Source organism: Lingula anatina, chromosome 6 (genome assembly GCF_051362555.1).
Source record: "Lingula anatina isolate TDL-2025a chromosome 6, LinAna3.0, whole genome shotgun sequence".
Classification (NCBI taxonomy): domain Eukaryota; kingdom Metazoa; phylum Brachiopoda; class Lingulata; order Lingulida; family Lingulidae; genus Lingula; species Lingula anatina.
Genome location: NC_141772.1, coordinates 19488206 through 19501148, shown reverse-complemented (window position 1 = coordinate 19501148; position 12943 = coordinate 19488206). Strand labels below are relative to the sequence as shown.

Below are 12943 nucleotides of genomic sequence, written 5' to 3'. Positions count from 1 at the left end.
GACAACTTTCAATGTAAACTTGAAAATCTGACCGTCTTCCGGAAGACCCAGAAGACGGCCTGAATCCGCTCCTGCTGTATGTACTGACGTTATTTCATAAGATAAGCATGTAATGTAGGAGGTTCGTGGCTATGTGAACTTAAAACGCTGTAATTAGAATACGGAAATTAACTGTGCAGTTTCTCTGTTAGTGCAGTTTCTCTCTCTCTCCCCCCCCCCCCCCACCCCCCCCACACACACACCATAAAATGCAATCTGATCAACATTGTCACTTCATTACATTAAATAGCTTTTAAACGATTTTTCCTCAGCATATGAACCTGCTATATTTGCAGGCTCCCTGGTTGTCTTTGCTACTTAGTTTGAAAGATACTTTACCAAGTGTGATAAATCCTTTAGCACAAATCCAAGAGAGCCAAATTTTGCTTTTTGCCACTCATTTTAAAGATTCAGATTTGTTTTCTTCTTTTGCAACTTTAGGTTCTCAACACTACATGTATAACTTAATGAAATATACATTTGCCAGTAAACACAAATGATGATTACCATATTCATAACTTTAATACAAACTGTTTACTGTACAACGAATGTTAAAATTCCACGAATAACGAAGAATGTTGTATAAGAATGAAGAACAAACAACAAACATGATAATATTACAACTGTTTTAACTCTGGGTTTGTGTTATGTTACAGGGTGTCATGTGACCATTACATCACTAGTTTAAAACAATAGGCAAATGGCATACGCACAAAACAATCCAACAAAGCTACTGACGCTCACACGAGTGCCGTCTTAGTGAGTAACAGGAAATGCGTCCTAAACACGTCCTCAGAAATGTGCTAACCTTAACCAGAAATTGTCTTTATGACGTCACCAGGCAAAGCAGATCACAGGGAACCCTAAAGGGCCCCTCATCGTGGCCTGATACCACGAATCAAAGGCTAACCAATCTGTCGGCCTGTGGCGTCATCTGGACCATTTCCAGTTCAAAATAAATGCAGATCTGAATATTAGATGCAAATGAAAATGTCTACTTGTAAGTGCTCTATACTCTATAATCACCAGCTATTTTCTTTGCATCCATTTTCTTTCTTCAGTCGAAAAATTGCTAATTATCTGACGAAGTGAACACAACAGGCATATTCTAATATAAACAAATCAAAAAAACTTGTTGGCTACACACAGAGAGATTTTACGCAGTCTAAAATGTCTTAACGTTCAGTCTTAAATAAGCAGATCCATTTAGAACATGATGTGTGAACCCTCCAAATTAAGATATTTTAAATATTTAAATACACAACAATGTTGAATGCACCTGCACAAATAGTAACTAGCGCAAGTAAAAATGCAACAGAACATTTATCATAAGCTTGTCCCGTATTGCACAACCCCTTAAAGTGAGATTACATGTGTATTCAAAACTAGTCTAACTTAAATTAAAAAAAAAAAGTCTGCAATAAATGACATCATCACACTGGCAGCAAATGAGAGGGTCCAAAAGGGACCCCATACCTACTTGAGATAATAAAATTACATACATAGCAGTCCAAAGACTAATTCTGAATTTTGTTTCACCAGTCATTAATGAGCCTTACTGTTTTCCTCTTAATACATGTATAAATTGCACTAACTTTACAAGGTGAATTAGATACTTTCCAGTATACACAGATTTGTCAATTGGTCATGTAATCATTAATATGAGAACAAAAGGCTTTCAAAAAGTTTACAGGCATAAGGTGCGAATTATTGGTGCAAAATGACCAATTATAATTTTGATTTTTTTTAGCATACTGCCATATTTCTCAATATCTCACAATTAAAAATACAGTTTTCTTATATCAAATTTCAATATTTTTTTTACAGTTAAATTTTAGTTACCATGATATTTTCCTTTTAAAAACCCTGAACTCATTTGCTTTTGAAGCAACAAAAAGTGCCTCTTATGCTTTTGACCAAAACAAAACTCTTTGCATGTTAATAAGGTCTAACTAATTCACTTTATACCAAAGATAAGTAAAGCACAACTAGATATCAAACAAAATGGTTTTCCTAGCTGAATAAACACTGAAAAATGGTCAGTGAACAATTCCTTCCTTGCTGGTAAGTTAATTACTTATAACAGGGATATGAATATGGATCGATACAATTAAATGAATAAAATATCAAGGAAATAACAAAATTCCATTTAAAATGGGTGTGGCAGGAGCTCAGTGATAAGACTATTGACAGTCTTAAATAGATCTTGTACATATCATCAAAATGGTCTTTATTTGGGCCCCTATCTTTTTTCTGCAAATCTACATTTTGACCCTCTTCGAGCTTTAAAAAGTGAAAGAAGTTGTCATATCTATACACAAGTTCAACAACGGTTGACTAAAATGTTGCCGTTTTGGTAAAAAAAAAAAAAAAAAAAATCATGATGACTCTTTTGTGCAACATATGGTCTACTGTCTCATTACTTAAGTGCACTACTATAAGTTTCCACTGCACAGATGTGAAATACTTACACAAATTGTGAAATGTATCCTACAATTACATAACTGTTAAAATTTTTTAACATCTCACTCATTCCAATACTTCACTTTTAATAATTTAACATCTAACATGAAGATTACTGCCTTTTCTACATTTACTGAGAAATCACCAAAATCCTACCCTAGGTTCTAGATTCCGGTATTGTCAGCTCGATCTTGATTTCATATATAACCCATATCAACAATACCAGAAAAAACAATACCGTAAAAGCGACTCCACCACGAGGTATATTTAGCAAGCTAGCTTTTACGTTTCTCTGACACTCAGGGTACAAAATCCTAGCTGTCCATAACCTTATCACTGAACTCCTGTGTTTGGATTGGGTTGACATACATGCACAGTTATTCCCCTCTAAATAAAAGATGAAATTCAACCTTAATACTGAGAGTGGTGAATCTGAAATCAGATTGCTGACACAATAACTCAGATGAATTTAAGTGAACTTGAGTGTTTTCAGACTTAACCTTTCTCCCTTAAATATACTCTTTTGTGACACAACACAAGAGAATAAAGCAATTCTAAAAAGAACATTTTCTACAAGTAAAATTCTTTTAAAAATATTTCATGTTCAATACACTGAGCACAAAAAAGGATATTTATTAAAGAATTTTTTTCTTCACAGATGACTTGAGATTCTGTAGCTTTATCATTTTTTTTTCTGTCCCACCAAGAGATACGATACATTATGATCAGTTAACTAAGTTTAAGCTACAACTTAGTTCTTGATCGAAAAATATGTATACAGCAGTTTAAACTACTGTCTCAAATGACAATTATGTTAGCCTTCCAATTCACAAATTTCACTAATATAATATATTATATTGACCAATCCTGAAATAATCACTAAATGAAAGAAAAAATAACTTAAAATGTTAATATTTTAGGTAAAAGAGTTAAATTTACTGTACAAAAGTCATGTGAAAAGACAATGATATCAGGTGTGTGTGTGTGTGCGTGTGTGTGTGTGTTGGTTGAGGTGGGTGGGGTGTGTGGATCTGACCTTGTACAGTAATCTGGTTTTGTGCCATACTAGAAATGCAATTCCATTACTTATATATAAAATCAAATGCACAGCATAATAGACATTCAAAAATTAGCTATATAAACCAATCAATTAGATCACAATGCATTATAATACATGAAGGTAAACTGGGACCACTGTTAGAGCTCAATGCCAAAATTAAAGTCATAAAAAAATTTATCAAGTAAATGGCTAATTGTGTTAAGACAAATAAGATAAATAACATACAGATCTTTCATATTTGTGACCACAACAGACAGTGTATTTCTATGTAAAAATGGTATACTTTCCTATGCCTAAATGTATAAAAATATGACATATTTATGGTGAAAATATGTTCTACATGTACAAACACTGTTTGAGAAAAAAGACTGCTGATACAACATTACAACCAGTCATTACCATCACAGTGACCCTATAAACAGCATATCTTCACTTTTCCAAGAGGATATTCAATTTTCTTTAGAAAGTATACTAATAATACTCAATATTATACCATTCATTAAAATAGGCACCCAATGTAGGTTTGTTTGATATTCCCGCAAGTCTAATTAATCCGAGTACAATGTAAAGAAAACAAAAAGATAACTCACAACACATCTTATATATTTAAATCCTGGATAACTTGAATGATGACTTTGTAAACAATTTTTCGATTAGTTTTGGGCTTCCAGGCATTAGAATTTGATAAATTAGTTTTTCTATCATTAACTTTTTAACATTACAGCATCAGGCATTATCACTGTCAGAAATGACAGAAGGGAATGTGGTGAGAAGACAAAATTACATATAGTGACATCTAGTGTTAAAATTCCTTTCTCCACTGTGGTGACACCTACTGTTCCGTAACTGAGAAAAAGGCTGCCATTTGGTGTTTTTGAATGGTGTATGTGCAACCCTCTGGTGTTCTATTAGAACTATGGAACAGCACAATACTGGTGCACATTTTGTGGTGGGGTTTGATAATAAAGACAAAATTTTTATCAAAAGTTTCACATCTTTGCGAAGAACTCGATCAAAATGCCTTACTGGTACACATATTTGGTTATTTTCGTCTCCTCTTTTCTCTACATCCAGACCACAGCACTGACAATTCCCAATTCCTGATTTCCTTACATGCCTCCATCAAAGGGCATCCTTACAGACCTCAGCCTTGTTGTAGTACCCTGCCAAGCAAGGACACGGCAAGCTGTATCGAAAGGATGAAGAGGATGCTGGGAGCCACCAATCCGCAGCCTCGGCACTTGTCATATTCCTCCTGAATGAGATAAAGAGATTTATGAACATGTGACCCAAACTCATGACAAAATTCACGTAAGAGATAAAGTTCCTGATAACAAATCATAAAAGAGAATAAAACATGAATCACCGAGACACACCATATTGAAATTTCTAGATAAATTAATTATTTTGCAATTTACAGGTCTAACACACACTATAGGACTTTGAGAAACAATTGTAAAGATAAATTTTTGTACTCACCCTATCATCGAAGTCATAGCAACCCTGTGGGCGCAGGCGATACCTTGGTGACCGCGATGCTTCACACACACCAGGGCCACCTGCTGGCACGTCTGGGTCTAGAAAAACAGATTTACAGAATGTACAGGGGCTGTTTAAGAGAACAGGGTGAATTAATCAGACATTTAATTTTTGGTTAAAAATGCCCATTTGCCACACTTTGTTACAGAATTCAAGACTCAATATCAATTATTTAGCAAAACTAATCAATCTGAAGCCAATTCTCACCAGTGGGCAATTCAATCAATTCTCATCAAATAAATCTGATAAAAAAATTATTTATTTTGAGAACTCAAAACCACCATGTAAAAGATGCACAATTCATGTAAAATTCAATCAGTGGTATTGTGTTCGGCAGCCCTACCTTCACGTGTGTCATATGGGCCTCTTTTGGGTTCTGGAGACAGGGGGTCACATTCTGGTCCACAGGGGGGCTCTGCTACCACAAGCAGAAGATTGGTGCCAGTAACCTTTTCCACAGAGTACTGCCTAGAATAAGAAATAAAGAAAGAGTTCAAAATTTCTATTTAAAAATGCTGCTACAAATGCAATGAATGAATGAATGATTGAAAGTTAAGTTTTAGAAACTTGTGTATTGAAATTGTGCATGCAGGCACACAGAAATGCTAGGTCACTTAATCACTCATGCACATACTCAGCCATAACCACAAAGGCACACATACACACACACGCATGCATGCATGCACGCACACACACACACAGACACACACACACTTTTTTGGACCATACCTTGTGCAATTTTCACAGACAAGTTCAGAATAAAGTGAGGTGACATCTGTGAAGTAGTATTGAACTTGCTCCGTAACGCAACTCTCATTCTTCTCACTGCCACCATCTCCTGAGTCTTGTTGGGCATATGCTGGGAAGGGTACAGATTATAAAATGTTAGCAGCCAAAATCACAGTATAAGCTACATTAAACGCCTGAATATCCATAAAATATATAAAAACAGTGGATCCAGTCCCGTCTCCTTTTTATAGATAATGCAAACTTAACTACTCTTTTCTCAACCTCAATAAAAAGAAAAATATAAAAAGCAATATAACGTATATGACTGACAATATTCAGTGGGTCAAAATAATGAATAATATACAAAGAGAACATCCAATTAAATGATATGTAGATTATGAAAACACTGCAATTAAAAAGAACACTCACCAAAACTCTTTGCTGATTCAAATATCCAACTGAAAATAAAATGCACTCTATCTGAACACACTGCAGATTGACACATAAGACAAAAGTAGTTAAACAGGCCTTCCCAACTACCAGACTCTGCACATAAGGATCCTGAATTAACCGGTATATCGGACCACACTACCCGTTTTCAAGGTGTGTGTCAGATCGCATTTCAGAGTATCAGTCAGAACACCGACAGGATGAGCCGGCGGTCGTCCTACAAAAATTGTTCTGGGGTATAATACTCCGAAATGCGATCTGACACACACCTTGAAAACTGGTAGTGTGGTCCGATATACCAGTTAATTCAGGATCCTTATGTGCCGAGTCTGGTAGTTGGGTAGGCCTGTTAAAGTCAATTAAAGAAATTAGTGCATAATCGTAAAATTGTCCTGATAAAGATATGTATGTAATATTTATAATCCATTAATCAGATCATCATTTCTTTCTTATCTCAAAATTATCTATTACCATTATTTCAAATAAAGTTTAAGTTTTACTTAAATCAAAGAATGAAAATGGTTTGCACTTTCTTGAAGGTATCGATCTAAAAGAGATTCTAATCTTTTATCTTAAAAAAAAACACAAATAACTCATATTATATGTCAACATGTCACTAACTTACTTGTATAAGTTGAAATTTGAGTATGCCCTAAAACAGACATTATTAAGTAACATAAGTACCTTTCATGAAGAAAAATGAGTACAACACAATCAAGTGAGATTATGGTGGATATAAATAAAATGCCTTGAAAGAGCCTCAAAACATCTCCTAAAAACCTGATAGGCCTTCATCAGAAATTACAATTATATAAATTCATGGCACAAAAAAAAAAAAAACTTCCATTAATTAAATAAAAATTGGTTCAAACTGGTGTCATGTCTTTACAATGCCATCCATGAATCTGTCAATTTTGTATTGGAAGTTCATTTGAAATAATCCTTAATCATTTCTAAATGGTAAGAGCTTAAAATGAAAGTGAAAGTGAAACTGAAACTGACTCACCACATCACACTGCTTGTCCACCATTTCACTGTCAGCATTTCAAACACTGGAATGCTGGGCTATCAAGGCAAAGAAACAGTTGCAATAATGGTAATGATTCCTAACTTTTATATTCAGAACATCTTTACTTGTTCCAATATTATTTTTTCTCAAAACCAATGCTTTAATTTGTCAAAGTAATGTTATGTGAACTAACTTTTCTTTTTATCCACTTTTTATTTTCAATTTTGTGTTTTACTTATAATAAAAGATTATACTGGAAAATAACAATAATTACATTTGCTCAAATTTATTGAGGGAATATATATAAAAACACAACATTCCATAAAATTTCTGATAAAAATTGATAAATGATACAAATGCAAAACTGCTCTTGAACATTCATTTTTCAGAGCATATTCTTTTTTAATTCCAAATAAACGTTGCATGAAGATATTCAAGGAAAATATGTAAATTCCAATTGTTTTTTAGAGACTTACAATGAAGAATGATCTTGGTCCAGCACTTGTTTTGAGTTGCAGCTGTTTACATACACCCTGCCAGTCATAGTTCTGTACCCTAGAAAACAGGACACAAATCGCTTCAGTGAAAAAATCTAATTCATAGTACACTTATTGTCCCATTCCCAAATTCCACCCGTTTTTTTTTTCAAGCCTTCCAATTTCTGTGTAGAGATAAATAATTGTTCTTGAAACTTATTTATTGTAAAAGTATTCACATTAATAAATCTATGCCAAGCCTCCCTCCCAGCTTAAATCAGGCTTTTTTCTAAGTCCCTTTTTTGCCAAATAATATTAAAATAACAACACAATATGAAGATAATTTATACTAGCCATGGTTCACAACCCACCTGTTATAAACAGGACTAGATCCATTATAGAGTTCCATCATCAGGGCCGGCTCTGTTGCACCAAAAAAGCGCCCAATCTGGAATAAAAAAGGTTTCCACCATACACTATATAAATGTTATCACTATACAGTTATATAAATTCTCTCAGTAATTCCAGGTTCTAACCAATTCAAGTGACATCCCTGTTGCTTTCACTTCAAGAATATCCTTTTTAAAGAAAAAAATAAAACCAACAGATCAGCCCCATACACACATTTCACGAGTCCCTAAACAGTTGACTTGGTCTTCACCTTCCTTCTAATTGGCTGATATAGATAGCATCCCTAAACTAATCTTTCTCCTGATTGGCAGACACGGTCAATGTTACTTACCTCATCTTTTTCCTGATTGGTTGACACAATGAATGCTCCATCATCAATGAGATAACAGAAGAGAGTCAAAGAGAGATCAGAGCACTGCCCTTGGCTGGTATTGTTCATCAATTCAGTCAAGTATGTCTGGTGCATCTTGGCTCCAACCACTGGAAATTTGATTTTACGTTCACTAGTTAAGGATGTATGAAGTTACTCTATTATTCCTTTTTTTTTTTGCAGATTAGTTAGTTTCATAGTTAATTTTCTCTGATTACCAAAGATAAAATGATCTCAAAATTGTACAAAAAAGCAGAAACCAAAATGACTGGCAATTCATTTCGTCACATATTTATAAAATTAAGCCATGTAAATACAATTTATGTTAATTTGCATATTTTTACAATGCTATTGATTTTCCATAAATTTAGGAGCTATCCTCCATAAAAGGAATCTCAGAATAGTATTATTTAGAAAGACACTACAACAGCATAGGTATAATATAAGAAATGCTTCATAAAATGGATCACTGTCAGCACTGTCAAATTAAGCTGAAAATCCTGTGTGCGTGTTAGCATGTGTGTTTGTGTACGTATATGTGTGCATGTGCTGTTCCATGTGAGTTTATGCATATAGGCATGTCTGTTTGTGCATCTGTACCAAAACATATCCGAGCATTTATATGCACAGGAATGAATAATTTTGTGTGTCTGACTGTGTACTTTTACGTGTGTATGTCTCCATGCATGCATATTGTTCTCTATGCAGTCTACAAACCTGCTGGTTTATAGGTATTGCCACCCTTTTCCGTCATGCTTATGGACTTCATGACACTGACCACTGGACCAGTGGTGTTGGGGTTATTGTCCTTCACTGAAAAGTGGTCAAAGTTGATTCAATTATTTGTGCATACTTTTGTGGCATTCTCTTTCACCCTTTATTGTACAACTAAATGCCATTTCTATTCCCTACACTTAAGTGACAGAACTTAGAAATAAATGACTTTGTTCTTTTTCTGGCTTCTAAGAGGGAAAAATCAATCAGTCTGATGATGAGCAAATACTCTAGAAAGGATTCTATTATAAACTCATACCCAGGGCTGTAATACTGATTCATAATGTTTTTTATTAAAACAGATCTGCATGCGACCTTACTAACCAGCTTTGTAAGGCGCTGAGAAAAACACATGGTCCTCATCAATTGCCCTTTTGTATTCCTGGTTCTCACGAGGGTTGGCCATATTCAGAAGCTGTTCTGTCATACTGAAGTGTTCAAGATATACAACAGTAACATATATACTTTACATGTACACAACAGTAGATTTTACTTAAATTCTGATAACATTCACATGAATCTGCATTAAACAGAAGCCTTTTGATTCAGAGGAATTAATATTATATTCATCGCTAAACAGCAGAATTTCTACTGAAATCATATTCACAGTATACTTCCACATGAGACAAATTGCGATCTTGTGGTCAATTATGACCCACTTACTTATGAGGATAGAGCCTGGTCAGTCCACTGTTTGTGGAAACAAAGACAACCTCTGTGGCAGACCTAGAAAACAAGTTACTACCTCTTCAAAATTTTAATCAGAATCTGAAAATAAGACAGCTTAATATTTGCAATTAACTAAAATATATAACAGCAGCATTAATAATAAAAATAATATCATTTTTGGCATTAACATTATGAATTTATTTTACATATTTTTCCTAATTTGTTTAAGTTATATTCAATGTTGCCAGAGTGAAAGTGCAATAAAATTTAGGATGTCAAATTCCTCTGTCACAGCAATTTCTCAAAATCATCACTTGTCAATTTTTTTTATAATCATTCACAATTTTTCTTGACTCTCGAAAAAATGTTGAATCCAACTCAACAGCAACAATTTGCCAATTAAATTTTGAGGTAATTAAAGAAGGCAACATTTTGGGAAAATATGAGTCATCAATTTAGTTTCAATTGGGTTAAAATCACCACAAAGCTTACTTGTATGCCTGAGACAAGGCCTTCCAATGTTCAGTGACATTCTGGGTTGTCACGTAGTCCCACAGGAAGTGCTGGACAAGATCGTCATTGCCTAGGAAGAATATTAAAACACGTTTTGAAAAATAAAGCTTTACTTCATTTAATATCTGCACAAAATGTTTCAAGAGTTTCACCATACTACACATGATTAAGGGATAAAGTTCACATTTTTTTGTGATGCAGATTTAATATTTTCAATATGTAGGGCATTCCCTACTACATCAAATGAATGTTGGAGATTTAATGCTTTCAGTGGTCATTAGGAATATCATATGTGGCAAACTTCCCAAGAAACAGCCACTAGATGGCAGTCAAGTCATGACCAGTTAAAACAAAATTTTATGTGAATTCCAGGAAGGTTATGCATTGTTATCTCTAAAATTGGAGGCGAAGATGATTGATGATGGTGAAATTGTTGACCTACTAATTATAATCTTTGCCAGTAAAAAAATAAATTTAACCAACTTTGCTGAAAAACCACTCACAAGAACTGCTCCCATTCACCATGTCCCTGACTGGGTTTGGAGGAAATGTCTCCGTGTCATTGGTATTGTTATAATTGTCAACAACAATGTCCTTAGAGTTACAAATCCTGAAAATATCCAATAATAACTAGAGGATCAGAGAGGTGATACCGCCTCCGGATAGTGTACCACCAGCTGGAGTGAGCGCATTCGAATGGAACCCCCCCCCCCCCAAAAAAAAGGGACACCACAACCAGTCTTGTCCTTGACAAGCTCTATGCAATAAACAAGAATTCTCAAAGTAGTATTATGAAAAAAAATAGAAAAAATATAACATAAAAATGGTCCAATCAAGCGGATTTTCCAATTAGCCTGTATTTTCCTAACATTGATCACTCCTGTGATTTTCTGGACAATAGGCCCATTGGTTTTCCTTGAAATGAGTTATCAGTGTTGCATATATGCTGACAAAAGAGAAAACCTAGGGGCAACACTGGGCATATCTCTGCTTGTTTTGAAGATGTGAGGGACAAGAAAATATGCAAAGTTCAGTTCATGATGAAAAAGTAAGTCAATTTCAAGGTCACAGTACATGACTTTCTATTCAAGTTCAATAGTAACTATGGGCATTTCCTTGCCAATTTTGGAAATGTTAAGGCCAGAAAACATGCAAAGTACAGTTCATCATAAAAAGTAGGTCAAAGGTCAATTTCAAGGTCACAGTTAGATTGCCGGTATATGACTTCCTATTTAGGTTTAATAGTAGCTATGGGCTTATCTCTGCCAGTTTTAGAGATATAAGGGAGAGAAATTTTTCAAAGTTCAGTTCATGGTGAAAAGTAGGTCACAGGTCAATTTCAAGGTCACAGTTAGATTGCCAGTATATGACTTCCCACTCAAGTTCAACAGTAACTATGGATGTATCTCTGCCAGTTTTAGAGATATAAGGGCTGGAAAATTTGCAAAGTTCAGTTCATGGTGAAAATTAGGTCAAATGTCAATTTCAGGATCACAGTTAGATTGCCATTATATGACTTCCTATTCAAGTTCAATAGTAACTATGGGCGTATCTTTGCCAGTTTTGGAGATATAAAGATCAGAAAACTTGCAAAGTGCAGTTCATCATGAAAAGTAGGTCAAAGGTCAATTTCAATTTTACAGTTAGATTACCAGTATATGACTTCCTATTCAAGTTCAAAAGTAACTATGGGCATATCTCTGCTAATTTTTGAGGATTTCACATTTTATTTTCACCACTGAATTTAGGATGTTGAACTTTTTGATATAGTGCAATGCCTAAGCCGTATTGAAAACAAAAAAATAGACACTACCCCCAGTGTTGCCCTTGACAAGTTCTACAAAATGCATAAAACAAGAGGTCTCTAGCATTAACGGTACCAGAATTAGAGAGAGTTTTCAGTTTCGGCATCTAATGGCCGCTGCTACCATGAAAATGCACCGATTGACCCCAAACTCACGAAAATGAAAGATGACCCTAAGGGTAACACCTGCCCATAATATTATAGGTAAGATCTGTTTAGTTTCTGAAAATGGGCTGAAATAAAAATTTTCTCGCAAAAAATTCCTATTTTTAGAAAATTTTGGCCCATTTGACCTTGAAATAAAGGTCAAAGGTCAAATCCAAGGGCATATTTGAAAACCTCACATATGACTTTCGGTCAGCCATCTGTAGAAATTTTTCCCATAATTCCATCGGTCTGGGAGATATTTAGCATTGAATTTTCAAACATTTTGACAAGGGTGCGTTTCAACAAGCGTCACGCCCAGGTCAATGCACCAACTGAGACAAAAAAACCTGGGTGTTCAAGTTGAGATTATATGTGACCTAAATCCAAGAGATGGGGACACAGGTCCTTGCGGTCTAGGAGGAGAAGCGGTAACGGTGACTTGTATCCCACGTCATCCTGCGGAGCCGCAGGAGCCGGCGGAGCTGTACGA

At 34.8% G+C, this 12943-nt stretch overlaps 1 protein-coding gene across 5 annotated transcripts in view; it reads right to left on the bottom strand.

The window, feature by feature from the left end:
* Positions 1–648: 648 nt before the first annotated feature.
* The window catches only part of LOC106161874 (voltage-dependent calcium channel subunit alpha-2/delta-2-like), a 41493-nt gene continuing 29198 nt past the window's right edge, over positions 649–12943 (bottom strand). For all 5 annotated transcript variants that reach the window (XM_087014933.1, XM_087014931.1, XM_087014932.1 and 2 more), the window contains 15 exons: positions 11006–11112; positions 10482–10572; positions 9984–10046; positions 9645–9748; positions 9264–9359; positions 8508–8656; positions 8137–8213; positions 7766–7844; positions 7287–7345; positions 6906–6932; positions 6260–6288; positions 5831–5960; positions 5445–5569; positions 5042–5139; positions 649–4817 (listed from right to left, as the gene is read on the bottom strand). In XM_087014933.1, the coding sequence (XP_086871059.1) occupies positions 4707–4817; positions 5042–5139; positions 5445–5569; positions 5831–5960; positions 6260–6288; positions 6906–6932; positions 7287–7345; positions 7766–7844; positions 8137–8213; positions 8508–8656; positions 9264–9359; positions 9645–9748; positions 9984–10046; positions 10482–10572; positions 11006–11112 (1345 nt within the window). In that variant the 3' untranslated portion in view covers positions 649–4706. The remainder of the gene's footprint in view (positions 4818–5041; positions 5140–5444; positions 5570–5830; positions 5961–6259; positions 6289–6905; positions 6933–7286; positions 7346–7765; positions 7845–8136; positions 8214–8507; positions 8657–9263; positions 9360–9644; positions 9749–9983; positions 10047–10481; positions 10573–11005; positions 11113–12943) is intronic.